This window comes from Diospyros lotus, chromosome 3 (genome assembly GCF_014633365.1).
Source record: "Diospyros lotus cultivar Yz01 chromosome 3, ASM1463336v1, whole genome shotgun sequence".
NCBI lineage: Eukaryota > Viridiplantae > Streptophyta > Magnoliopsida > Ericales > Ebenaceae > Diospyros > Diospyros lotus.
Genome location: NC_068340.1, coordinates 28,628,767 through 28,656,685, shown reverse-complemented (window position 1 = coordinate 28,656,685; position 27,919 = coordinate 28,628,767). Strand labels below are relative to the sequence as shown.

Below are 27,919 nucleotides of genomic sequence, written 5' to 3'. Positions count from 1 at the left end.
GAGTAGATCCTGCCAACCTGTAACAACTTTCCCACAACCCTTTCCGTCAACGTATGGAGAGAGAATCAGAGATATAAATGTTTCTGTTCGCACTATCAAACCCTCGTATTTCCATCTCAATTCTCTCAATTACACCCCGCCAAATCCCTAACTTCGAATCCTCCAATTCACCGCCCAATCTCGCCCAAATCATCTCTTTTCACAACCCCCCCCCCCCCCCCCCCCCCCCCCACAAAAAAAACCAAATCTAGGGTTTTGCGATCCCCCAATTGTTAGATTCCTCCCCGTGTTATTGCATTAGTTGTTTATTTGATCTGGGTCTGGACCGTCTGGTTTGTTTTGGTTCCTTCTTGAAGAGCAGGGAAAATAAAGCTCTGATTTTAATTAATTAATGGTTGATGATTCAGGGCTCGTTTTCCAACTCGCTTTCGTCATCGAATTCGAATAGAAGGTAGTGTAAACGATGCTTTGTCTCATTGAATTTTTTTTTTTTTTATATTAACGGTTTCTAATATTTCTTTTTCACTCATGCTGCGCTGTGATGTGATCTGAATTTTCTAGGCCCTAATTTGTCCTTTCCTAAAATCCATGCAATATTTATTGTTGGTTTGGTTGTTGCTATTTTTTTAATCCACTGTAATGGTAGAATAGGTCAAGGGATTGATGGTTTGAGGAGTGAACAGCGGCCTGCATCTGTTCTTAAAACTGGAGTCATCGAGATGTCGGTATTGAATCGCAACAGCATTAATTTGATCAACTGTTTCTTTCACTTCGCTGAGTGGCATCCATTGGAATAGCGATGGTGCTTGAGCCCACAATCTCTGTGAACTAGGTGAGCACATATACAATCACTACATGTATGTAGTTAACAGACCCACCTCTCCAGAAACATATTTACAGACACAAATTACTAAAATTTTACTTGGTTCCATTTCAAAGTGGAATTTGCTGGGAAACCCTGATTACCCAGTCTTCTCTTTTTCAATTCTTATAGGTTTTTTGTGTTTGGGAAGACCGTTAGATATCGCAATTTGCATTTAATCAAGCTGGTTTTTTGTCTTTGAGGTTGTATTGATGTTGGGATATTGCTTTTATTTTTCTTCTTCTTTTTCAGGTTCTGAGATTGCAATTTTTATAGTAAATTGCGATTGTCACTTGAAGGCTGAAGCTTTTCATGTTTAACAAGAGCTATTTATTTGCAAGAGTGGCTGATATGGGCTGCTGTGGTTGTTTTGGATTTTCGTTTGCAAGAAAATTCAAAAGCCTGGCAAGGTTTAACATTCAGCGGGGCAATAATGCATCACAGGCGTACTTGCTGAATGAGGAACCTGAAGAAGAAGATGATTGTTCATATAATGGTGATGTAACTGAGACAGGACATGAAGAGGATGGAGAGCTGAGAAGCCCTACTAAACGTTCCGAAGAGATTATCACGTATAGAATTCAACATGGATTGATTTGTAGGGAATTTCCTGTTAAGGAAACCCACAAACTTACACGTTCAGAGGTAACTAGTGGATGCAATTTCTCTTTTAATTGTCTTTCTTTGAAGTTCTAATGCTCAATTCAACAATTTGTTGTCGTTGAGTGCATTTTACATGTCCTATTATATGCTGCATCTGCACTGAAGAATCTGTATCTACTAGTAAATTTGCCAATATTGAAGGTTTGGAAGTTTTGCTATTCTAGAAAACTTAAGTATACCAAGGGAGAGAATCTGGACGGTGCACAAGGGAAGTTTGGGGACTGGGAATCAGACCAGCAGAGAGTTTGGATTTTTGTTTCCTTAATTTGGCTGTGATGTCGCTTTGCCCTTAAATGTTGCCACCTGTGTAGAAGTTCTATTGTATTTGGTTTTTTTATTCCATTTTATATGTATAACAACTTCCATATGATTTTCTTACTGCTCTGTCTTATATAGATTCACTTTGAGGGGGACCTCATTCCTGATTACCATTGATCAATTTTCTGCCTAAATTATATATATATATATATATCTAATTACCTGACAAGAACGAGTCTTTGCCCCTGTATTTCTATCTTCTTGTTTGGGTCTTATACCATCCCCATGGATTAGTTTCACAAAGTTACACATAGAGAAGTTGGGGAACCATAGTCCCAGCTGTTTGGGCTTGTATTGAGGACAAGGGTGGAGTAGTGCCCCCATACCTCCATTAGTCCTTGCTTTGTGCCACAGCCTAGTTCTATCTCTACACAATTCCCTGTACGAACTGGGGTACCCCCCAGCCCTAGGGTTGGTTGTTTAGCCCCCTTGTGGGTAGTCAGCTTCTCAGGGGGTTTCATGGTGCCCCTGGGCGATTGACTTCCTTGAATTTAATGTTATTTTTAATTTTCTTGGGCATTAAATGGCTGGATTCTTGGCCATTAAATGGCCTCAAATTTCCAGGCTATTAACTGCTTGGCCACAAAACGGCCTTATATTTTACCTTTTTTTATTTTTCAAACTATTTATGAGATATCTTCTATTGCTTCCATCGACCTTACATTCCAACCCTTGGGCACCTATATGGCTACGTTTCTATTCCTATGATTCTTACACTCATCATCATTTGCCCCCTTGACGTGTACACACATGCCTTATACATCAACTTCAGGCCATGTCCATTAATGGAGGTGAGCTTGCACCTTCCATCAATCCCCTTTCTCACGTCTGTGGTCTGTAGGTAGCCGTGCCATGTCTACTTCACCTCCATGCCTTCATGCCCTTAGGTTTCCATGTGTCCTCACCCAAAGCACCTAACACAAACATACTTGCTTATATACTTAATTCATGTGTAGAAAAGCAAATGTCCAATTTGCCCGCTACAATAATCCTACTAATTTTTGACACTAAACAAATTTTCCACTTATAATTTAATTAATTTTAATTCAGAATTGTAATGCCACATGATCCTTAATTTTCATTAATTAAAGTCTAAATTTAGGTGTTCTGCATGTGCCGTTGCACACTTTTGTTAGTACTACTATAGGAACATTAGGGAATAGAAAAGTTTATTGCAACCTGTCATGTACCTAGGGTTTGAATTGGAAATTGGAAGAATCTAATGGAATTAGGACCAAGAATAGAAGGACTGGGGGAAGAATTGGACATAAAGAGGGAGATAATAGATAGAAATGAGGGAGAGTTGCAGACAGAATAGAGAAAGGGAGACATTAGAGAGAAAATTAGAGGGATCGAGAGAGAGATCAAAGGGAAATTGGGAGAGAATTGATGAGAGGGAAATAACTGAATTCAATTATCATTCAAACATGTCCTACAAATAGTCTTTAGTAGCTTTATATAGCTACTTTGTAGAAATAACAAAGTAACAGAAAAATACAACTAGAGGAAAATACAAGTAAAATTTAAAACAGGCTAATTACTGTTCTAGCCCTAGTAAACCCCCCCCCCCCCCCTATTGTCCTTAAGAAATGTCAAACGTCCATAGCTTCCAATATGCTTTTTCCTTCTCTTCCATAGCTTGGATGGAGAAATTTTGAAAAACCTTTGTATGCATAACAAATTTGCAATAGCTCTCATGTACACTTAGAATGGAATACAACCAAAATCAATCACTCTCCGTTAGTCATAGTGCGTAGCTAAAACTTGTAGACTACTATTCTCACCAACTTTCCCTATCGCAACTCCTTCAATGTGGGCTGGTTTGAGTCCAAAGGATTGGCTGACCGTGACCACCACTTCCTTTAATATTTCATCACCATTAGTGAAATTAAGGACGTCAGATACGCATCTTTAGCTGCAGTTAATGTGCTTGAACAACCCAATTGTCTCTTTGTTGCAAAAATATCTACAATAACCTCTGGATATTGCAATTGAGAAATGTAGACTCGCTTCGGGTACCCAGACAACAGCTGTTTGAGAGCATCAAAATTAAGAGTTGCTGCAACACCAATTCCAGTCATCAATCCATCCTTCAGTACAGTTGATAGAAATCCTAATTGGCTTGCTGGAGTAAGGACAAACACAACAGTAGGTGCTTTGTTCTCACTTCTCAACCACTAAACTTTTGACTTCTCCAACTATCTCCTGTAGCTTTCCTCCAGCTACAAACTGCCTCCAAAATTCTTTACAACTTTGAATATGCTCTTTACTGACAGGATTCTTGTTAGGTTCATAACTCTCAAAAGACTTCCCCAGGCTACTACACTGATTGTAGCTTCTGCTTCGACCTGTAATAGTCATCAATAAGGATTGCATACTAGGACATGCCTTGAATAATTGTGATTCTAGAGGTTGAGCAATCAAAGTTCTTATATTCAAAATCTTATCATGCAGAACACGGATGCTGTCCATCTCTCTTCTTGTCTCCATCTTATGATTGAAAGAGAAATCAAAATCTCTCTTTTTAGCGACTACATCCTACTCTATTAAGACATCTGTTTCAATTGCCTTTGTTAAAATCAACATCAAAAGCTGGGTTGCACCTTCTGAAATTTGACTTGCATCTTCTGAAATGACATCAACATTGTCACACTGCTTAGGATCAGTAAGATATCCTCTTACTGGTGTTGTCTTCACTTTCTCGTTGCCTGTTTTAATTGAAGCTAAGGAATCCTCAGCTTTCCCAAAAACCAAATCTTGTACATTAGCTGATTCTGCATATATTGGACTAGGCACCGGGGGTAATGCAAGGGACTTTGTTTCCTTGGTCAATCCATCCAATAATCCTTCATCTTTCTCTTGCCAGCTCTCATTAGGTACATCTTGATGTATTAGCTATTCTTCTGGTTGTGTAATGACTGTAACCGAATTCTTGTTAACTGGATTTTCCTTCAGTGGAGTTTCAATAATATTTGCAATAGGCAAACTGCCTTCCTTTGCAGCATTAATTGCAAATATATCTCCATCCACATCAACTCCATCATTTGAATCAACCTCATCCAATGGTGTCGCAGTGATTATTCCTACAACTTTCCTGTCTAGACATCCTGATTGCATAAGAAGAGATGAGAAAATTCTGCAAATTCCTCAATGGCTGAAACATTGCCTCCATTAGGACTTTCATCCCTAACATGATTTGTAGCTAGAATATCTGATGAATCAATATTCCTGTCCGGAATATCAGATGCATGAAATCTATTCTCCTCGCCAATCTCATCTCCAATCTGATTTATAGCCTGCATATCCACTGAATCATCAGCTTCTTGCAATTGTAAAATGTGGTCTACATGGATCTCCTTGTCTAATTTCTTGTCACTTCAGTTTGTTCCTCATATTCCTGTAAATCAGAATCCTGTGGGAGGACTCCAGCATCGACTTCCTCACCTTTGATTGATTTTTCAGTTTGAACTTTCCAATCCAATGTAGGTAATTCAACTTTTTCTTCTTTATGTTTGCCGAAATATTCCAGAGGCTCACTTTCAACAATTTTCTCCTCCAAAAGTTCTTTGTTACGATCGTTTGTTCCTAATGATTGATTGTCTGAATCAGTCATCTCTAGATTAAAACTTCTGAGGTAGTCATCTAAAACATCTCCTTCCGACTTATGGAGGAATTTAATAGCTAGAATACTGAAATGATACATCTTAGACAACATTATGAAAAACTCCTGCATCTGCTCACGCATCACACGGCCTGTTTCCTCACACATTTCGCGTATCACACTGTTTGTTTCCTCGCGCTTTTGACTGTACTTATTATCAAATTTCTTTCTCGTTTCTCGTGATTCAAGATGAACTCCCCATGATTTCTATTGTATCCAATTGAAATTGTTGCATTCTTTTGTTGCAGTTGAAACTCGAATTGTGTCGTGCATGCATTGTCAACCACAATAGAAATCTCACGAGCATGACAAGTTGAAAGCCAAAGAACAAGAGCTCTGTACATCCTGAATCCCACACTTTCCGTGACCTATTCGGCTTTAGATTAAAATCACCGCCGATCTGTCTCTGTCTTAGAATTTACCGAGAACCGATAGAAATTAGCAGCCTAGAGTGTCGAAAATCAACGAGCAGGAGAAGTCGGAGGAATCTGCCTCTCAAAATGGAATCTACCTATCATGACCGTAGGGGTAGTATGTAATATTGTAAAAATGATAGTGTCTAAATGGGGAAGTCAGTTGGTTAATAGGCGGGAATGGAGATTGTACAATGGCTACTTGTTAGGCAAGGTAGTTAGAAGAATTGTTGATGTAGCTAGAGGTCCTATGAGAGGCATCGTTGAGATAAATGATCAATTCCTCTCTTTTTCTCTCCCTCTCTCTCTCTCATTCTCACACTCATAAACTACAAATTTGCTAGCCCTAACTCAAAGGCTTGACAAAGTGGTATCAGAGTCGGTTGGTTCGGTGGTGAGAAGTGGTGATAGCAACGGTCAATTGCCGCTCTTGTGTGGAAGGAAAAGAGCCAACAATCGCGGGGCCCAGTGTGATTGAGGAGCAAGAAGCTATGGCTGAAGGAACACGTCTGAAGCAACTGGAGGTTAGGTTGGAAGCCATGGAATTCGATATGACCCATACCCAAGATGCCATGCGCTAAACGTGGGAAGAACTAGTCGATTGGAAGGAAGCCATGCAAGTGGCATTGGAAAAACAAGAAAATGGTCCAAAGATGCCAAGAATCGGTCCAAAGGTGTCAAGAAACGCTAAAGTAACAAGGGCAGAGGATCAACAATATGCTAAATATGTTGGCCTCTCTACCCCAATTTCGGTTGTCGCCAGTATTTTTGCCAAGGTTGGTGTCAGAGCTGATTTTGCCGCAATAGGGCAATCGATTGAGAATGGTAGGAGTTTGGAAGAAGTGGATCAGCAAATAGTTTAAGAAAATTTGGGAAGAAACTTGCAACAGCTTAAACACGACCATGCACCCATGCCAAAACTGGAGATACTCATGTTTGAGGGAAAGAACCCAAGGTGGTGGCTAAGGAGGTGCGGAAGATTCTTTCATTTCTACCGAATTTTCGAGGATCAGAAGGTGACTCTAGCGGCAACCTATCTGAATGAAGTAGCAGATTTTTGGTTCCAAGGGTGGGTCCAAGATGGAGGACTACAAGGGGGTTGGAGAGTTTTTTTGGAAGGGCTTTGTGAGCGTTTTGGAGAAAAGAAAATGACAGATGTTATCGAAGAATTTAGTAAGCTAAAGCAAGAAGGTACTGTCATGGAGTAGTTTGGTCGCTTCTCAGAGTTGAGATCGATGGTATGTGCCTTACAGCCCGGACTCACTGAATAGTACTTGGTATCAAGTTTTGTTAGCGGGTTGAAGGAGGAGTTACGACCCATGGTCAAGATGATGACACCAACGACCGTAGGGCAGGCTGTAGAAAAAGTAAGGCTTCAAGAAATGACCTTGGAGGGAGGACTGTATGGTGGAGGGAGTTCGAGGCCTTTGCTCACATGGCCTAACCAATCAGTTGCCTTAGGCAGTAGTGAATGGTAATGGGGGAAAAGGGAATTTGATAGAACAAAGAAGGCAATTGGGGTTGTGTTTCAAATGCGGTGACAAATATGGCCCTGGTCATTAGTGCAAAAGACAATTGATGAAGATAGAGGGAATTGATGGGGACGAAGAAGGAGAAGAAGAAGAAGAAGGGTTGCAAGGAGAAGAAGAAGTGCAAGGAGAGGAAGGAGGGGAAATTTCCTTACATGCGTTGAAAGGAAGTCCGATGGGGCAGATAATCAAGGTGAGGGGCCAGGTGGGAAAGCGGAAGCTAATGGTGCTAATTGACAATGGAAGCACTCACAACTTTCTTAGTGAAGCAACAACTACAGACCTGAAGTGTTCTCTGGCAGCCACGCCTCCTTTGTCTATCACTATAGCTAATGGTAGCCAAATGTACAACCACTACAAATGCTTGGGGTTCAAATGGATTATGCAAGGGCAAGAATTTGTGGCAGATCTAAAGATTCTAAAATTGGGGGTGTGTGACATCATCCTCGGTGTGGATTAGATGAGGACAGTGAATCCCCTAACTTTTGACTTCAATAAATTAGAAGTCATGGTGGTGATTGAAGGGAAGAAGTTGACCTTATTGGGCAGCCTAGAGTAGGGAGAATGCAAGCTAATTAAAGGTGAAAAGTTGCAGAAGATGATGTTGAAGAAGTGGGGGTAGATAGCACAACTCTATTCTATAAGAGTTGCGGAAATGGAAGATGACAAGAAACCCATAGAGGGGTCTCAGCCTATAGACTCTCTTGATGCACAGATCGCAAATAAGGTACAATTCTTGGATGACTTGCATTCAATTTTGGTAGAGATTAAGGATCTATTTGCGGAACCAAACTCTTTGCCACCCCAAAGACCCTTGGACCATTCAATTCATCTTAAACCTAACTCAGCTCCTGTCAACATAGTCTATAGGTATCCACCGATCTAGAAAACAGAAATCGAGAAACAAGTTAAAACTATGTTAGATTTAGCTATCATCCATCATATAGCCAAAGCCCCTATGCTTCTCCAGTCTCATAAAAAAAAGGATGGAAGTTGGAGGTTTTGCATAGATTACAAACAACTCAATTCCAACACCATAAAAAATAAGTTTTCCATACCCTTGATTGATGACCTATTGGATGAGTTGTATGGTGCAAAAGTGTTCTCTAAGCTGGACTACCACCAAATTCGTATGGCACCATCTGACATACTGTCATGAACCTAGGGTTCATAACGGGTTGAAATTGGCAATGGGAAGGATCCGATTGAATTAAGGTCAAGAACAGAATGTATAAAGGGAAAATTGAAGAAGAATGGAGGAGAAATTAGAGAGAATTGAGGGAGAGCAATAGAGAGAAACAAGAGGGAGAAGGGAGAGAATTGTAGAGAGAATCAGGATTTCATTTCATCAATTCATGCATATCCATCTCCTCTTACAATGGGCCTTTTTATAGGCATAGGTAGCTCCTTAACTAATTCCTAACAGCACCCATGTGCTCCTAACAAACAACCAAATATCTCCTAATAAACTAATATAAGCCTATTACAATATTACCCCTTTATTATATCCCTATCACAATATTATCCTTCTAATCCTCCTAGGAACAAGACAATCCCCCCCCTCTTGAAATGTTTCTTGTCCCCAAGAAACTTATTATCACTTAGCCATTGCTTTTTTATCCAATGCCCATCTTCACCTAGTGGTTTCTTGTTCGCCTTTTCTTTTTCTTATCTTGTTTTTCCCTTTTCTTTTGCCTTCTCTTTTCTTTCTCTTCAGCAACAACAACATTATGGCTTGCTGTAACATTAATGGAAACATGAATGAGCAAAACATCAAGGGTCTCTGTCCCTTCAACAAAGAAATTCTTCCCCTTCTTCCTTTCATCTTGTTTCGCTTTATCCTTCAACGTCCTCCATTGCTCAAGATGCGCCGTCAATCCTACAACCCCATCCTCCAACTCTTCGGGTTGCAATGTTAACTTTGCTTTGTCTTGTGTGCCCGTGCCAATAACATACATGTAGGATGTTCCAAGCAAAGTGCCCGGTGCAATCCTTTGTTCTTTCTCTTTAGACTCCTTATTTTGTCGTTTCAGGAGATCAATGGCATCAGGAGTCTCAACACTAGTGGCAGTGCTTAAGAGATTGCCAATTGATTGAATGTCATCCTCCACTTTCTCCTTCCTAATCTTTTATTTCCTTCTCCATAGCCAAGACCAAGGGAGTAGTATGTTTAGACCCTTTCATATTTTCAGCAGGGGCCTCCTCTAGCGGAAATACTTTTACTTGCTGGTAGCTGGAGTATACTAAGGATTTACTTTCAGCAAGGTTGTCCTCCTTCGGCTGCTTCACTTTAAGGAATTCCTCCTTGTTAAAACTCCCGAGATAATCATTGAAGTATTCAATGGGAAAGTTGTAATGATACTTCTTGATTAGTATCATTGCAAACTCCTGTAATTTCTCGCGGAACATGCGGCCAAATTTCTCGCACTCTTCATGAATCCCATTGCTTGTTCCTTTGTTCCTTCGGCTAGACTCATTCTCAAACTTCTTTCCCCATGTTTGATTCTTTCGGATACACTGCTGCTTATCCTTGTTGCTGTCAACTGAAAATGCAGCCTTCTTGGGCTGCCATTGAAGCTCCATTCCAGCTGAAAATGAATCATTCATCTGCTGGAATTGAGGCTCCAATGGTCTCCTACGTGCACTGCTTCCCAAGGCTTCACGAGCAGGGCATTCCATTGAAAATGCAGCATCCTTCGGCTGCAATTCAGACCCCATGGCTGACATCTCACGAACATGACACTTGGAAGACCAAGGGATAGGGGTTCTATACATACCGCTGTTCTTCAAACAAGCTAACCAAAATTCAAAGCCGAAATTAACCGTTGTTTTCCTTTGCCCACAACCTCAAGCACCAACAATCAATGAGCTGGATGAGCTGGAAGAATCCACTTCTCACATGGAATCCGCTGAATTTATTGCGCCATTCTGATTTCTTTGCCTTCCACTCAAATCAAAACTGTAGCCAAGAGCTGCCATTACCCAATCACCGTCCAACGCCTACTTCACTGGCCCCGAGAATCAATTGGATTCGAGAATCTGTTGCGGCTTCCGACGAGTTCTTTGAATTCTCAGAAATCACCTTGAATCTCTGCTTGATCAATCCCACAGAGTCATCGGAATTGATTCCGAGATTCAACAAAAAATCTCCTCAAAGCAGTTGGCAACCTATAATCTGCTTTTGTGGTTTACGGCTAATGAGCGCCACCTCACCCACTGCTTCAAGAAGTCGCCTAGACTTAATTCGCCTCAAATGGAATCCGCATGGATCTGGGTTTGCTTCGCCTTCAAGTCTGGAGTGTCACAACATCACTCCTAGTTGAAGTAGCTCTAGTACATGGTCAGATGAATAAACCGTCGGGAGCTCGTTTGAGAGTTGGTTTGACTGCTTTGCTCTCGTTTCGGTAATGGAGGAAGAAGGGTGAAGTAATTGAAGGCCACTCGATTAAATCAAGCAGAAGGAGTCGACGACCAAGGAACTGCTCTCGCCTGGTATTTTCGAAATCTCGTAGCAACTACAATGGGTTCAAGAAGTCACCCAGATCTGCTTCTTATCGTTTGGGTCGAAATCACTGACCAATCAAAGCGGCAGTACCCTACAGAACTGTGGTCGGAATTCTCGATCAAAATCGCAACACCCAGCTGCGCCTATGGGAAGCTTATCGGTCTGGACTTCCGGTCTGGTTGCAACTCTTTGGGCCGTCCGCTTCACCTGTGATGGACTCACGCTTCCTTGGACAATCGCAACCCTCTGGTTGTCTACATCAACACCTTCGACAGACTCCTTACTCACTGCAATCCTAACGACTGGCTGAGGATCATCAGTAGATTGTAGCTTCTTGAATTGGCTTGGGTCGCTGACCCTGCTCGTTGAATAGTTAATAGGGTTTGACAGAATTCCAGCGCTTTGCCTGGATCGTTTCTGGAAGATGGCTTGTTCAATTGCTAGAATTCTGATTCCGTTGAATTCACCAGGCCACTGGAATCGTCTGGGCTAAGTTGCCTTTTATGCAACGACTTGGATCTAGCCTTTAGAGAACAATCGCCCAATTCGCTCTGATCTGCTATGTGAATTTGTTTAGTTGGAATCAATAGAATCGCCTCAAGCCTCCTCAACCTGGGCCTCAATCGTCGGAAGTAATTTCACTGATCTTCAACTCGAATCACAACCACAACCAAGGATGGATTGCTTCGATACCATTTGTCATGAACCTAGGTTCATAACGGGTTGAAATTGGCAATCGGAAGGATCCGATTGAATTAAGGTCAAGAATAGAATGTATAGAGGGAAAATTGAAGAAGAATGGGGGAGAAATTAGAGAGAATTGAGGGAGAGCAATAGAGAGAAACAAGAGGGAGAAGGGAGAGAATTGTAGAGAGAATCGGGATTTCATTTCATCAATTCATGCATATCCATCTCCTCTTACAATGGGTCTTTTTATAGGTATAGGTAGTTCCTTAACTAATTTCTAACAGAACCCATGTGCCCCTAACAAATAACCAAATATCTCCTAACAAACTAATATAAGCCTATTACAATATTACCCCTTTATTGTATCCCTATCACAATATTACCCTTCTAATCCTCCTAACGCCTCTGTCACTTTTCAAGTCTTGATGAACTAGATTTTCTTACCCCATTTGAGGAAGTTCATCCTTGTTTTCTTTGATGACATCCTCGTCTATAGTTCCAACTTTGACCAGCATCTAACACACCTCCGCACTACATTTGAGATCCTTCAGTCTCACCACTTGTATGTTAAGCTCTCCAAATGTACTTTTGCTGCGAAGGAAGTTGAGTATTTGGGTCATATTATTTGTGGTGAAGGGGTGAGGACAGATCTAAAGAAAGTTGGAGCTGTGATGGAGTGGCGTAGGCCTAAAACAGTGAAGCAGTTGAGGGGTTTTTTGCGACTGACTGGTTATTACAAAAAATTTGTTCAGCACTATGGCTTGATCAGCAAGCCACTTACTGAGCTACTCAAGAAGGAGGGATTTCAGTGAAACCCCCGAGTAGAAGCAACTTTCCTAGCCCTCAAGAAAGCCATGTCTGGGGCCCTAGTCTTGGCCGTACCAGATTTTTTCAAGCCTTTTACAGTAGAAATAGATGCGTGTGACTCTAGAATTAGAGTTGTTTTGGTGCAGGAAGGGCAGCCTTTGTCTTTTATAAGTCAAGCCCTATCCCAAAAACACTTGGGATTAAGTGTCTACGACAAAGAATTGTTGTTTGTGCTCACTACTTAGAAGGAAGCCCATTTGTGATTAGAACGGACCACGAGAGCTTGCAATTCTTATCTCAACAGAGGCTGCATACACAACTCCAGTGGAAGGGAGTCTCCAAACTTTCAGGGTTGGATTTTACTATTTAGTACCGCAAGGGTAAGGAGAATGTGGTGGCTGACGCCCTCTCAAGACGAGATGAAAATGCACCCTGTCAATCTATTACAGTTGTGGCACCATAGTGGATGAAGGAGTTGGAAGAGAGCTATGAGCAATCTAAGTGGCTCAAGGAGATTTTGGCATAGCTGGTGGTTCATCCTACTGCAGTTCCTGGTTATACATTGATGAATGGATTGGTGAGATACAAAGGCTGGTTGGTGGGGGGGATGACACTCTAAAGGAGAAAATTCTTAAGGCCCTTCGTTGCTCTCCAGTGGGTGGTCATTTAGGAATACGTGCCACTTATCAAAAGGTAAAACAATTATTCTTTTGGCCAAGCCAAAAAACTGAAGTGTTGGAGTTTGTGATGGCATGTGCAATATGCCAGCAATGTAAACACGAGCAGGTGGCTTATCCCGGATTACTGCAGCCCTTGGCAATAGCACAAGCAGCATGGGAAGGCATTTCCATGGATTTTGTGGAGGGCCTCCCAAGATCAGAAGGTAAAGATGTGATTATGGTGATAGTTGATAGATTGACTAAGTTTGGGCACTTCCTCAGCTTGTCTCATTCGTTTACGGCCCAAGAGGTGGTCAGGACGTTTCTGGATAGGGTGGCCAGCATCCATGGTATTCCTAAAACCATCATCTCGGATAGGGATAAGGTTTTCACAAGCTCATTCTGGCAGGAGTTATTAAGGAAGGTGGGAGTTGGATTATGTATGTCAATGGCCTATCACCCTCAAACGAATGGCCAAATGAAAAGGGTCAACCAATGTTTGGAAGCGTATTTGAGGCGTATGTGCTTTACCCACCCCAAGAGTTGGAATAAGTGGCTACCGTTAGCACAATGGTGGTATAATTCCACCTATCACAGTGCTATCAAAAGAAGTCCTTTCGAAGCTATGTTTGGGTATAGACCTACTTTGCTGCCAGCACTATCAAGTTCCTCACCCACTATGGTTGCTGTGGAGTGGAGCACTACTTCTAATAGAGACAATAGTTGTTAAGGGTTTTAAAAAAAGAATTGGCTACTGCTCGTAACTGGATGAAGCAGGTGACAAATAAGAGACGCAGTTTCGAGGTCAGGGATATGGTCTACCTCAAGGTATGCTAGTTCTTACAGCAGCTCTATACTTCCCTACCATCTTCTAAGCAGAGTCCACAATATTTTGGACCTTATCCAATTGTGGCCAAGGTAGGTCCAGTGGCGTACAGGCTGCATCTATCCAAAGGAGTGACTCACCATCTGGGGTTCCATGTCTCCTTGCCCAAATGGCTAAAGGGGTTGTTGTTCCTACTTGGCAAGATTTGCCCCCCAGTGTAGAAGAGGTAGAGGAGGTGATTGAACCCCGCGTTTTGGAGAAAAGGGTGTTATACCAAGGGGAGCTACCTCACTGAAGTGCGGGTGCAGTGGTCTCATTTACCACCGGACCACACTACGTGGGAGTATCTCCCAAATCTTTTGAAGTAGTTTTCCTGGGCTGTAGGCCTTCTTTGAATTTTTTAGGACAAAAATTGTTTGAAGGGGTGGGGATTTGTCACGACTCTAGGGGCAGTATGTAATATTGTAAAAATGATAATGGGGAAGTCGGTTAATAGGCGGGAAGGGGGATTGTACAATGGCTACTTGTTAGGCTGTTAAGGCATTTAGAAGAATTGTTGATGTAGCTAGAGGACCCACGGCATTATGAGAGGCATAATTGAAATGAATGATCAATTCCTCTCTTTTTGATTCTCTCTTTCTCTCCCTCTTTCTTATGCTCATAAACTACAAATTTGCCAGCCCTAAGTCAAGGGCTTGACACTGCCTAGATCTACTGATTGTTGATCGCCTCCAAGTCAGCCAAATGTCTGCCTACGATAGCAATTGCCGATGACCAGCAATTGCTCAGGAATTTGTACTCCCCTCAATTGTAATGGCTGAGGATCACTTCTGGTTGTGATCGCAGGTGGAATCGATGACCTAGGAAAGCTCTGGTAGTGATTGTAGGCAAAATCGACGGTCAGAAATCGCTTGGTCTGCTTTGCCTTTCGATTTTGAGTAGGAATGACCATGATGCGTAGCTGAGAATTAACCTCCCACTTCGCCTTCACAATTTGAACCGAGAGTCAAGAGTGCTTCTTGTGACTTGATCTGTCTGTACTTACTTTAAATCAAACCGAAACCACATACAAGGCTCAACTTCTCTGATACCAAATAGTCATGTACCTAGGGGTTGAATTGGAAATTGGAAGAATCTTAGGGAATTAGGACCGAGAACAGAAGGATTGGGGGAAGAATTGGACAGAAAGAGGGAGATAATAGACATAAATGAGGAAGAGTTGCAGACATAATAGAGAAATGGAGAGATTAGAGAGAAAATAAGAGGGATTGAGAGAGATCAGAGGGAAATTGGGAGATAATTAATGAGAGGGAAATGACTCTATTCAATTATCATTCAAACATGTCCTACAAACAGTCTGTCACGGAACCATGCCAAGTTTTGCTGCGGATTTAATTGTTTTTGCTATGTCTCTACATTGCTTGCTATGTTCTTTTGTTATTCCATAGAATTCTCTTTTATTCCAGCTGCTAGTTAGTTAGAGAGAATATACAGCTGTAAAGGTATTTGGGATAGGACAAAATAGTTGGTTATGGGAGCTGCAATCTGCTGTGGCAGCCCCTAGGATAGCTATATAAGCCCAAACGGCTCCTAAGAATCATTATCGAGAATCAATCAACAAATTCCAGATTTACTCCTTGCTTTCTCTCTATCTCTCCCTCAATCTTCTTCTTCTCTCTAAACCTTTCTCTTCTACTACCATTCCCCATCCCATTCTAATACTCTTCGGACGGAAGTTGACAACAGTCCCAGCGACTGTGACACAGTCTTCAGTAGCTTTATATAGTTACTCTTCAGAAATAACAAACAGAATAATACAACTAGAGGAAAATACAAATAAAATGTAAAATAGGCTAATTGCTGTTCCAGCCCTAGTAAAACCCTTAGTCCTGACACAACCTTACTTGCCAGGGTTTTTAGCCATAGGATCTGCCTGGGATGTGGTTATTGATATTTAAATTTTCCAATAAATATCATAGGATCTGCCTGGGATGCGGACTTATTAGAATTCATGATGTTATTGAAGAATGTGATGACGTTATTGATATTTAAATGTTCCAACTTCTATAGTTAAAGAAGATGAACAAAATTTTACTTAAGCCTTCTAAATTGTATAATTTTATGTGCCTGCTACTTTGATTGCTAGTAGAACCATATTGTTTTTGCGGGTTAATATTATCTTCTTCATGGATACTTCCACCCAGTTATTTGTATGTTTATAGGACATGTTGCAGAGCTTCTAGAAATGTCATTGTATGAAATTTGGATTTCTTGTAACAGGATGAAGATGGGAACAAGATGGTTAATGAATATGTTCGTGAATGCAAGATTGGTTCTGGTAGCTACGGAAAAGTGGTGGGTAACATCTTTAGTGGTATTCTTAACTCCTTTGCTTCTTACATGAAGTTATTTTGACACTTACAGCCTTGGTAACACAACAGGTTCTTTATCGAAGCAATATTGATGGGAAACATTATGCGATTAAGGTATTGTTTTTGTTGTGCCACAGCTCTTATGCCATGGAATATATTGTTATCAAAGGTTTTTATAATATTTAATTTGGTCCATTTTTGGCTCCTTGTTTGAAATTACTCGCTAGTCACCACTTCTCCTTCTGTGAAGAAGATAAACCTTTTACTGTTTTATAGAGCCTGCTTTACGTATGATTGGTTATTAGGATCAGAGTAAAGGCCTTCTATTCCTTATTTCTTTTTGATGCTGAACCAAAGAGTGATGGGCCTATGTTTTGTGGCAAGTAATAATTTGGCAAAAACATTAGGTTTAAATAACAGATTTGTAAATTTTTCCCATTGACCTAAATTTGAAATGATTTTGACTTATTTGTTTGTATGTAGCTGGAGATTGGTCCCTGTTTAGCACCTGATTATATACCTAGATAGTCTCAGAAATTTAATGCCAAGTAGTTGGTAGATAATTTTTTGTTTGAATTTTAATTTGTAGCACAATGATAAAAAATTAATGGCATATATTGTCATTATTTACTAATATGTCTAATTTTAACTTGTAGTCCTTTCACAAGTCTCATTTGTTGAAACTTCGAGTGGCACCTTGTGAAACTGCTATGACTGATGTTCTACGGGAGGTATTTACTCATGTTCTATATAACGTATCAACTTGGATGTTCAATCCTTACAATATATGTTTCCCATGTACTGCAGCAATCGCTTTATCAACATGGATATTAATAATGTGAAATCTTTTGAAAAATGCTTTAATTGTTGAGAACTTGCTGCATCCGATAATTGTTATGCTATCCTTTGAAGACTTGCTTGTTACAACTCAGGTTGCAGTTGTCAGTCCACGTGGCTTCCTTTTCTCCATGACTTAATGTCAACTCCTTTGTGGTCTTTTAGTATTTTAATATTATTTATTTTCATGTAATCTGGTCTATGTTAATCATATGTTAATCCTTTCATTTTGCAGGTCTTAATTATGAAAATGCTGGACCATCCCAATATAGTTAATCTATTTGAGGTGATTGATGACCCTACCACTGATCACTTCTACATGGGTACTCTTTTCTGCTCTCTCCCCCTATGGGGGGCTTGTCTTTGCATCTTCATGTTGCATAATGCTTGTAATTCGTGAAATATGTGATTTTTTTTTTTCTGTGTTGCTTTTGAGTTTGATGGTAAATGCTTCATTTGCGTAGTTCTTGAATACGTCGAAGGCAAATGGGTCTGTGAAGGTTCTGGTCCACCAGGTGGCCTAGGAGAAAACAAAGCACGGAAGTACATGCGGGATGTAGTCTCTGGGCTGATGTATCTCCATTCTCATGTATGAGATTGACTTTTTGGTTATATTTTCTGTTTAACAAAATGGTTCTCAGTCCTCTTTTCTATTGCTATGCAATGCTCACATGCTCATACATATGAATAAATATTGTTCCTATGTTGACTATGGTTTTTTGCTTCGAAAGATGCATTTCCAAGATATAGAATTTCTTTATCGACTTATTTGTACATTCTTTGGTGTTTTAGCATAAGTGGGTATTGAATATTTTGATGTTACTATTCATGGTGATAAAAGTTCTCAACCCTGTAATTAATAGTTAATCAGCCAGGACGCAGGTTTGGTTATAAAAGTCAATGTTTAACTGTGTTGGTGTTTCATTGGCTTGTGTAATCAATTCAATGTAATTTCTGTTTTTTTCATTGTTTTTACTCTGCAAGGGTGAAACAGTGTTTTAATCCTCTTGTGTGTGATGTATGATTTTCTTTTAATAATTTGAATTGAGTGAATTGCACTTGACACCTTTTAGGTTTGGTATAAATACAGGTAGCACCCCTCATTTTCTAAAACTTGCATTAATTACTCCTCTTCAAAAGTTATATCAAATTACCCCCTGAAATTAGATTTATGTTACATGGGGTACCCTGTTAAAATTACATTAATTTCTTAACAGTTATTTGACTGAGGGGAGGTAAATGTATTTCCAGATTGTGGGGGATGCACATTATTTAGTTAAACCTCAGGGGCCCGAGTGTAATTGACTTTTTTTTTTTTTGAATTTTGATGTTAAAAGTGGTCACTGCGCATTTTTTTCTTCTCCATTGTTACTTGCACTGTCAAGTTTTAACAATTTTAGGTATCTTATGTGAGTATTCTACTGCTACCAAGTTTTCCTTTCCCTGTCTGGATCGCAGATTGCAGTAAGAAGTGGTTGTTTGGGTATGACCTCTTTACATTTGATCTTGTAAGGGTTCCTTTATCTTCTGGATGGCAATGCTGTTGCATTTGCTTCAGTATATGTGGTGTGAGAATTGATGTATAAGCTGACTTTTACCTTGATGTCATTTACTGTTTTATGGTGGGGCTGTCAAAATCGCTTTTCAGATGCAGAATTTATCACCAGAACTGATGGGCTCTGCTATTGAGTCTTCTGCTCTAATTATCCGGAGTTTTAGCATAGCTTGGCTGTCTTTGCAGTTATTGTCAGTAAAAAATCATATGAATTTTGTTTCTTTCCATCAGAATATTGTACATGGGGATATTAAACCTGATAATCTTTTGGTCACTGCTGATGGCATGGTGAAGATTGGGGACTTCAGTGTCAGCCAGGTCTTTGAGGTATTCATCTATTTCAACCGTGATTTGATTTGTTCAACTGTGCACAAGTAGCATAAAAAAATTTAGAATCAAAACCATTGTCTTCTTTTGCTTCTAGTTTTTTTCCACAGTATATCCTCTTTATCACCTTATGTTTACTAGAGTTACCATTATTATAATTTTTATTTTCGAAATAAGGATTAGGTTTACTAACTGACTGAACAATTTGAAGTTAGATCTAGTCAGCTTGGCATTCTTGCATGAGATTAGCTTGTCAGAATGATGGGCCTTTTGATCACATCTCGAGGCCATAATTTCAGAATATGCTATTAGGAAATATAGTGGGAGTCTTGTGCACTGGGGACACCCTTGGTTGTTTTTAATTAGGGGACTAATTGTCTTTCATGCTACTAACAAAGAGGTAAGAATGATTAAATTAACGTTAGACTTTCTTAAGAGTAGCTGAGTGACTGTAATTGCTCAGTCTGAATTTGACTACAGCAAGAGTAAGGATTTCCTCAGTTCCTACAAGGCAAAAATTTTATCCAAGTTCAATCATATTTTATAGATTCATTTTATTTTTTTCTTTTTCATCCAACTATTATATAGTACAATAACAACATTATAGTAGCCACAGATGCTTATTTTTCTTTTTTTATTTGCTAAGTAACAACAAAATGCTATAGATATATTTGAATCTCATTTCATGTATTGGTTTATATGAAAATATCTTGCATGGATTTGATTCTGAATGCCAAGAAATATTGGCGTTCTTTTGCACCTGCAACAAACATGCCGTAGATTTTCATTTTCTTCTTGTGCTTCACCAAGCAATGAAGTTATGTAACTGTTTGCGTATTCTTTCCCGCAAGTGAACGGAATCGTAACAAGTAATATAATGATAAATAGAGTATCGTTCCCACGAGGATTAGTTTTTGATCCCTACTTTAACCACTATTAACTTTAATAAGCCACACACAATTAAAAGAATACTCAATGGAAGTTTTATATTAACTAAAACCAACTCACTAAATGGAAAACACAAAATAATTATTTAGGTTTTGAATGTAGAAATCTAATGCACTAAGGTTCATGAATCCACTGTAGTTCTTTAATTGGTTTAATCTTTCAGTGATTGGGTTTTATAATTCTTGTTTTGAGCTGAAAATCGACGATCATAAGTTAATCAAAAGCCTCTCTTGATGGTCAATCGGATCTATGCTTACATATGAGCAGTGTTCGAAAATTCGGCCTAGGCGGCCGCCTAAGTGCCGCCTAGGCGCTGAGCGGCAACCGGCCGCATCGATTTAGGGCTACTCGGTAGCCCTATGCGCCATGGCCGACTAATCGGTTCGCGCCGCCGCCTAGGCGGACCAGGCGGCGCCTAACCGCCTGGGTCGCGCACGACCTGGGCCACCTAGGTCGTGCGCGTCTTGGGCCAACCTTTTTTCCCCCTCCCTTTCTCTATTTCCCAATCCCCTTTCCCTTTCTCTCTCTGGTTGTGTTCATCGCGGCTCCTCTCTCTCTCTCTCTCGCCTTCGATCTCTTCTTGGTTGTTCGCCACCGCCATTGATCTCTTCTCTTGGTCTTGCTCTCTCGTTGCTGCCGACCTCACCTGTTGCCTGTTGGTCGTTCTCTCTCGTCGCCGTTCGCGTCTTGCTGCGGTATGTATCCAACCATCCATCTTCCTCCGCCAACGCAAGCTTGCCTTTCTGCAGCAACTCAGCAGCAAGCAGCAACGCAAAGCTACTCATGGCTCGCTTGCATATTGCTTGCTTGCTGCTTCAACGAGCAGCAAGTTGCTGCTGCTTGCTGCTCGTTGAAGCAGCAAGCAAGCAATATGCAAGCTTGCTGCTTCAAGCAGCAGCTGATTTCATTTCATTTGATGAGTTTTAGTTAAATTTTAATGTATATTATTGAAATTATTCAATACTCAGGGAAAAACAGGAGTCAGGAAGTGAAATGAATGATTCGGATAGGACTGGAAGTACGGGAGCATCGTCCGAGGCCTCCTCAATTCTTAAAAGGAAGTCAAATGATGTCGGATGGGAGTATGGAATGTTAATTGATCCGAAAAATATGGATAAAATTAAATGTAAGTTGTGTGGTAAAATTATGTCTGGAGGTGTTTACAGAGTAAAAGAACACATTAGCCACATTTCTGGAAATGTTTCTGCATGTCCAAAATCTTCTCCAACAGATCAAGCCAAATGTAAGAATGCTATTGCCGAGGCAAAGAATAAGAGGAAAAATAAGAAGAAGGAGGAAGATTTGATGAGATCAACTGTTAATATCTCCGAAAGAGTGGAAGGGGATGATGAAGATGAATTGCAAGAGTTAGGTAGCAGAAAAACGTCCCATACTCTTGGCCCTATCGATAAGTTTGCAAGCTCCATCAGCCCTGAAACTTGTTTGAGTGCGAGAATGAGCCAAAGGCAACAAACTATTAGTGAAGCACTATTTAAAGAGAGAACACAGTCTGTTCGTGAATATTGTGCTAGATGGGTGTATGAAGCTAGTATACCTTTCAATGCGATTGACAATGATAGCTTCAAATTGTTTGTTGAGGCGGTTGGTCAATTTGGGCCGGGCTTCAAACCTCCCAGTCAATACCAATTGAAGGAACCACTATTAAAGGGGGAAGTTGACAGAATAAAAGAGTTATTGAAGAAGCATGAAGAAGAGTGGGCACGAACTGGGTGCTCCATTATGACAGATGCTTGGACAGATAGAAAAAGGAGGAGCATCATGAACCTATGTGTTAATTCTAATGCAGGTACTGCTTTCCTTTCTTCTAGAGAGTCTTCAGATGAAGCACATACAAGTGAACTTATCTTTGAGTATGTGGATAAATGCATTGAGCAAGTTGGGCCACAAAACGTCATCCAAGTAGTAACCGACAATGTTGCCAATAATATGGGAGCGGCAAAATTATTGAAGGTGAAGAGGCCAAATATCTTTTGGACCTCATGTGCTACTCACACCATCAATTTGATGCTTGAAAGTATTGGAAAACTGCCGAAGTATAAGAAAGTCATTGATCAGGCCAAGAGTTTCACAATCTTCATTTATGCACACCATAAGACCTTGTCCTTAATGAGGTCATTTACGAAGAAGAGGGATATAGTGAGACCAGGAGTTACTAGATTCGCTTCTGCTTTCTTGACTTTACAGAGTTTGATGGAGAAAAAGGCCCAATTGAGGGCAATGTTTACCAGCTCCGAATGGGAGGAGTGTAAATGGTCAAAGATTGTTAAAGGGAAAGCAGCCTATGCTACTATGATGAGCATTGCTTTTTGGAATGGTGTGACTATATGCCTTAAAGTTTTTGCACCTTTGGTGAAGGTGCTTCGAATTGTTGATGCGGATAGAAAGCCTTCTATGGGCTTTTTATGTGGAGAGATTAAGCAAGCAAAGGAAGATATTAAGGAGGCTTTAAATAATCTTGAAAAGAACTATAAGTCTATTATGGAGATTATTGAAGCAAGGGTAAAAGATAGGCTAGATAGTCCACTATATTTTGCAGCTTACCTTTTGAATCCCTACTACTTTTTCAAGGATATGGATATACAACTTGATAATGAAGTGATGGATGGGCTTTTTAACTGTGTGGAGATGTTTTATCATTATGATGGTGAATTGCAAGGCCATGTTATAAATGTTGAGTTGCCAAAGTATACTCGTAAAGATGGAGCTTTTGGAAAATCGTGGGCAACTCAAGGGTGTGCCAAAAATGATGACAATTATAATCCAGGTATAAAATTCTTTTAATCCTTTCTATTGTGTATTAGTGTATAAATTAAATTTGTTTACTTTATATTTGTTTGACCTATGTAGTTACATGGTGGATGACTTATGGAAATCAAACTCCAAACTTGCAACGAATGGCGAGAAAGATTCTCTCGTTAACCACTAGTTCATCCGGTTGTGAAAGAAATTAGAGCACTTTTGAAGGGGTTAGTGTATATATGAATTATATTTATTTACTATCAATTAGTTATCCTTATTCAGTTATCATTTATATTGATATTGCTTTTATTTTATTTATGTAGATACATACGAAGAAAAGAAATAGACTAGACGTGAATCGATTGAACAATCTAGTCTATGTTCAATTTAATGCGAAATTGATGAACAAGCACAAAAGGGAGAAGGAAAGGAATGTTGATGTGCTACTTGCTAGTGATGCTAGTAATGCACAAGGATGGATCGTTAATGGAGAAGATGATGAAGAAGTTGAGCCTGGTACGGGACTCACTTGGGAAGTGGTTGGTGAAGCATCGGGAGCAGACGAGATGCTTCAAGCTCGAAGAAGTTCTAGGATGAGAGAGCTTCATGAAGATGATTTTCAATCAGAAGAAGAAGATGAGCAAGAAATCAATGAATTTGATTTTGAGTCCGACGAAGATCGTGTATTGGAAGAATATGGAGAGGAAGAAGACCAATTAGATAGTTAGACTTAGATTCTTCGGATATGGTTTATGTTGTATTATTGCTACTTCTACCTTCTTGAACTTATAACTAATATAATAGTTTATTTTTTGAGTCTTAATTCCATTATTTCACTTGTCTTTTCAACTTTGATTTACCTGAAAATAATATCAAATTACATCAAAAGGTTTTTAGAAAAAAAAAAAAAAATCATTTTTCCTAGTCGCCGCCTAGGCCCCGCCTAGGCGCCCTAGGCGCTAGGCCCCAGCCTGGCGCCCGACTAGCGCCTAGCGCGTTTTTGAACACTGCATATGAGATTAAGTATCTCTAATTAATCTGCAAATATACAAACATGCATTTATCCACACTGATCATCTAAATAAGATTTCACAAGGCATAACGGTATCTCTACCTACCATTGAACCTTATGTCATTTATTATCAAGTGCTAATCTATATTGAATCTCTCAAAAGCAATATAAATCACAAACACGTTCTAAGGGCGGTCAAGCATCAAAATGGAATTAGTGCATAACAAACGATCAACCCGAAGGACAAGAATATAATAAAACCCAAATACTTTTAATTAAACTATCATTGAACTAGGTTTCATCAATCATCCTAGCCACAAAGTACTTATCCTAACATAGTTTCAACCAATGAAAGAATAATAAAAACAGAGTTCATGATGTTGGAGAGAAGAAAGAACAGAAAAATACAACTAAAACCGAAGATTTTCAAGAAAATCTCCTTCTTCCTCGACTTGCTGTCTTCTCCTTCTCCAAAAAGCTCCTAAATCTATCAAGAATCCTTCCTTATATAGTGCTTTTTAGGTCTCCAAAGTCGTGCCCCTTGAGAGAGCCCATTTCCACTTGATTTGAAAGGAAATGGGCTCAAAACGGCCTTTTCGCGAAGCTTAGAGCCTTACCGCGGCCTTATCACGGAACGCTTTCCGCGGTAAGGTCGTGAGCCACATAATGAAAATCTTGTCACGGGCTTACCACAGAATGCTTTCCGCGGTAAGATCGTGAGCCACATAATACTTCTTCAACCACGGCTTTATCACGAAATGCTTTCCGCGATAAGGCCGTGAGCCACAGAAAACAATTCTTTCAACCCTACCATGCAATGCTTTGCGTGACAGCACCGTGAGCCGTTTTTCTTTGATTTCCAACACTTCACCAATGACGTCATTCTTTCGGTGCTTTGAGACGTCATCATCCTCGACCCCGAATGGACCTTTGACCTTGCCTTTACTGCCATTTTAGCTCCAAAAATGCGACATCATCATCACTTTTTGCTCCAATTGTCTTCAACACATGCTCCACATAACCATATATATACATAACCATATATAGAACCAAATCAAGTAGAAATCATGCTCATTGAATGTATAAATGCTAAGTTTATAGACTAAAATAAGTGTATAAAAGACACTTATCATTAACCATAGTGTATCTGCTTGTTTTAATTTTAATACAATATTTTAATGGATGGGCATGTTTACCAATCTTAGAAACATCAGTTAGAGCTAAAAAGACATGAGCTTAAGGAAGGGATCTGCTTAGGTTGTGTATTGGCAGGGCAGTTGAGCTTAATTTTACTTCTTGTGCCATCTGACTTGCTTGGTGGGCTGGTAGTTCTATTTGAGTCCTATTTTGTTGGACAGTCTTTTAGAATGTGCAAAATTTGGGAAAGTTGAACCAGAAAAGGGAGAGGATCAAGGGCTCTTGGTTTAACTAGTCAAACTAAATTTGGGCTTCCAGAATAATTAATAAATACAAGTAATTATAACTTATACTTGCATATTGAAGTACATCAAACAATATACTTGCAAAGTGTTGCACTTAATAAATTAACAATGTATATTAGAAAAATATATGTATTCACAGCAATTATAATCTGAAGATTTTAAGTTAAATAGAGTAAAAACTGAATATATGTAATGTAAGTTCAGTAAAAAATAAAAATGTGTGGATGATATTATGGTAAAATTGGAAGATCAAATCATACCCAAGAAAAGACCAATTTAGGTATCTTGGATCAATCATCCAAAAAGATGGGTAGATTAATGAGAATGTTGTTGTTACCTATATAATTAAATTAACTCGGGATGGTTAAAATGGAAATGTGCCTATAGTGTCTTATGTGATAATAATGTTCCATTAAAGGCTTAGTATGTTGTTTTTTTTATTTTGTTCCTACTTTAATTATAATTCCTAGTTGATATTATTATGTGAGTATCACCATATAAATACCTCTCAACTGCAAGAATTATTCAGATTTTGATATTGATCTTTGAACACAATTACTAGATTCCTACTCAGTTGCTCTCTTCAATCTGGTTCTTTCTTCCACTGTTCTTTGTTGCTATTTCATTATTCTGTCATACTTTTCTGTACCTATTGTAAATCCGGAGCTTTCTCTCCACCTCCGTTTCTATTTCTTCTTCAGCTTTCTGGTACTGCCAAATTTGTTGTCATCCTTGAGTTGATTCAATCTGAAAATTATGATGTAATTCTTTCAAGTCATTGTAGACCTGTCATCAATGCATCTAGTTCGAGTCTTGCAGTATAGCTGGTTACAAGACCTTTCACCGTTGTGTGAAGGTTTTTGTACAACTACGACATAGTAGACCAAAGCCAGAGCTTTCTCCCTTGCTCTTCTTCTTTATCTTTTGGGTCCAACACCAATCTTATTTCTATCTTGATCCAAAATTCTTCGATTTCCTGCTATAGTAAGTGCGACCTGTCAGGATTTATTATGAACGGACTGAATCCCTTACATTTGGTTTGTATGTACGCAGGATGATAATGATGAGCTTCGCCGATCTCCCGGAACACCTGTTTTCACTGCACCAGAGTGCTGTCTAGGTTGGAGATCTCCGTTCACGTTGAATCTTATGCTTTTTTACAATTTAAATGGTGAGCCATGCAGAATTTATCCACAGCTGAACTTGTGGATTCTTATCTTGATTAAACCAGGTCTAACATACCATGGCAAGGCTGCTGATACGTGGGCAGTAGGAGTTACTTTGTATTGTATGATATTTGGTAAATATCCATTTCTTGGAGACACTCTTCAGGATACATATGATAAGGTGCGGTTTTAGATGTCTATCGTTGTGTTCGTATTGCAACATCATTTCTTTTCATTTTCAACTATGTGATCTTTCTTCAGTCTGATAAGGGGGAACTTTGATTTTCCCAGATTGTTAACGATCCTTTGTCCCTCCCTGATCGTATGGATCCTCTGCTGAAGAACGTACTGGAAGGGTTACTCTGCAAAGGTCAGTAGTCTGTGAGAGGTAAATGTGTTTTGTTTTATCTTTTTAGTGGGCGCATAATTGTGGAATGAAATTTAGTTTTCTCTCCGTGGTATGTTTTTTGTTTGAATACTTTTGGGCAGATCCAAGAGAGAGGATGACTTTGCGGGCAGTTGCGGAGCATGCCTGGGTAATTGGAGAAGATGGGCCTATCCCTCAGTATGTATGCTGGTGCAAGCGCAGAAAGTTGCAGCAGAGGGAAGAAGAAGAAGAATCCTGTGGCATTGGCGACGGCAGCTGCTGCATAGATAATCAGGCACTTGCCGATGACGACCACTAACTTTTTCTGGATTTTTTTGTTACTTGTATAGTGGTGGTACAAGACTAGTGCATTTATTTGGTTCTTTTTATCCAATCAATTGGGGGGGGGGGGGGGGGGTTGTAAAAATGCAAAGCGCTGAACAAAGAAATGGAAGCTTGTCTCTGTAAACTATAACACGGTGCGGTGTTTTAATCAATGGGGGGAGAGAGAGTTGATGTGTGGATTTCTGTGTAGTAGTAGTAGTGTGGAAGTGTTGGGTGTTAGGAGGCCCCATTTGCTTCAATCACGCCTCTCTGTTTTGATCTGAGTGGATCCCAATAAAATTAATTAGCAAATGGGTTGGGAGAAGCCAGCAGCCGACATCTTCCAACTACCAATGAATGATTGACCTTTCAGTTTATTTTGGACCACTACTGAATGCGGTCGCGCCTCAAAATCAGATTGCTCATCAAATACGTGCAAACACATGCACGATTGGTGATGGAGGGGTGAACTTATGAGTAGATGGAAATTGTCTTTATCGAGAAAGATAACGCTTTGGACAGAAACCATCAGTCAATTTTTTGGTGAAATAATAAAATTGTAAAAACCAGCTGATTTTGATTGGTGTATTGACTACCACATCTCCATTATTGAACTGAACTGGCTTGGTTTCTGCGAGTGCTAGTTCGTGTTCCAACCAACCTGTTCTACCCCATTTTAATAACTAGGGAGAAACGAGGAGGAGAAGACGAAGAAGACAGACAGACAGGCATAAAGACTCATCAGCCTACTCCATTGCCTGCGGTGGCAGACAAGCTCCGGTTCAAAATTAGCTTGGTGGCCGGCAAGTGACCTACCAACTTCTTGCATATCAAGTGATACATCCAAAACCAAGCAAATGGCAGAGTTGGTGCAACTGA

General features: G+C 39.9%; 2 protein-coding genes across 5 annotated transcripts; both read left to right on the top strand.

Moving 5' to 3' along the window:
- Nucleotides 1-27,238, top strand: LOC127797048 (serine/threonine-protein kinase GRIK2-like). Of its 3 annotated transcripts, none has more exons than XM_052329532.1 (13): nt 2-451; nt 652-832; nt 1,115-1,507; nt 16,211-16,285; nt 16,372-16,416; nt 16,959-17,033; nt 17,375-17,462; nt 17,604-17,728; nt 18,926-19,021; nt 26,237-26,303; nt 26,415-26,530; nt 26,641-26,719; nt 26,839-27,238. In XM_052329532.1, exons 3-13 carry the CDS (start codon nt 1,175-1,177, stop codon nt 27,033-27,035), a joined length of 1,296 nt encoding a protein of 431 aa, XP_052185492.1. In that variant the 5' UTR covers nt 2-451; nt 652-832; nt 1,115-1,174; the 3' UTR covers nt 27,036-27,238. The 3 variants fall into 3 exon arrangements, with proteins under 3 accessions (XP_052185493.1, XP_052185492.1, XP_052185494.1); XM_052329534.1 differs by having other exon boundaries at nt 26,641-26,737; nt 26,839-26,987; XM_052329533.1 differs by lacking the exon at nt 16,959-17,033 and having other exon boundaries at nt 1-451.
- Nucleotides 19,030-26,230, top strand: LOC127797047 (uncharacterized). 2 transcript variants are annotated; one of them, XM_052329531.1, is made up of 3 exons: nt 19,030-22,754; nt 22,838-22,956; nt 23,053-26,230. In XM_052329531.1, the coding sequence occupies exons 1-2, from the start codon at nt 20,963-20,965 to the stop codon at nt 22,939-22,941; spliced, it is 1,896 nt and encodes a 631-aa protein (XP_052185491.1). In that variant the 5' UTR covers nt 19,030-20,962; the 3' UTR covers nt 22,942-22,956; nt 23,053-26,230. The 2 variants fall into 2 exon arrangements, with proteins under 2 accessions (XP_052185491.1, XP_052185489.1); XM_052329529.1 differs by having other exon boundaries at nt 22,838-26,230.
- Nucleotides 27,239-27,919: the final 681 nt, after the last annotated feature.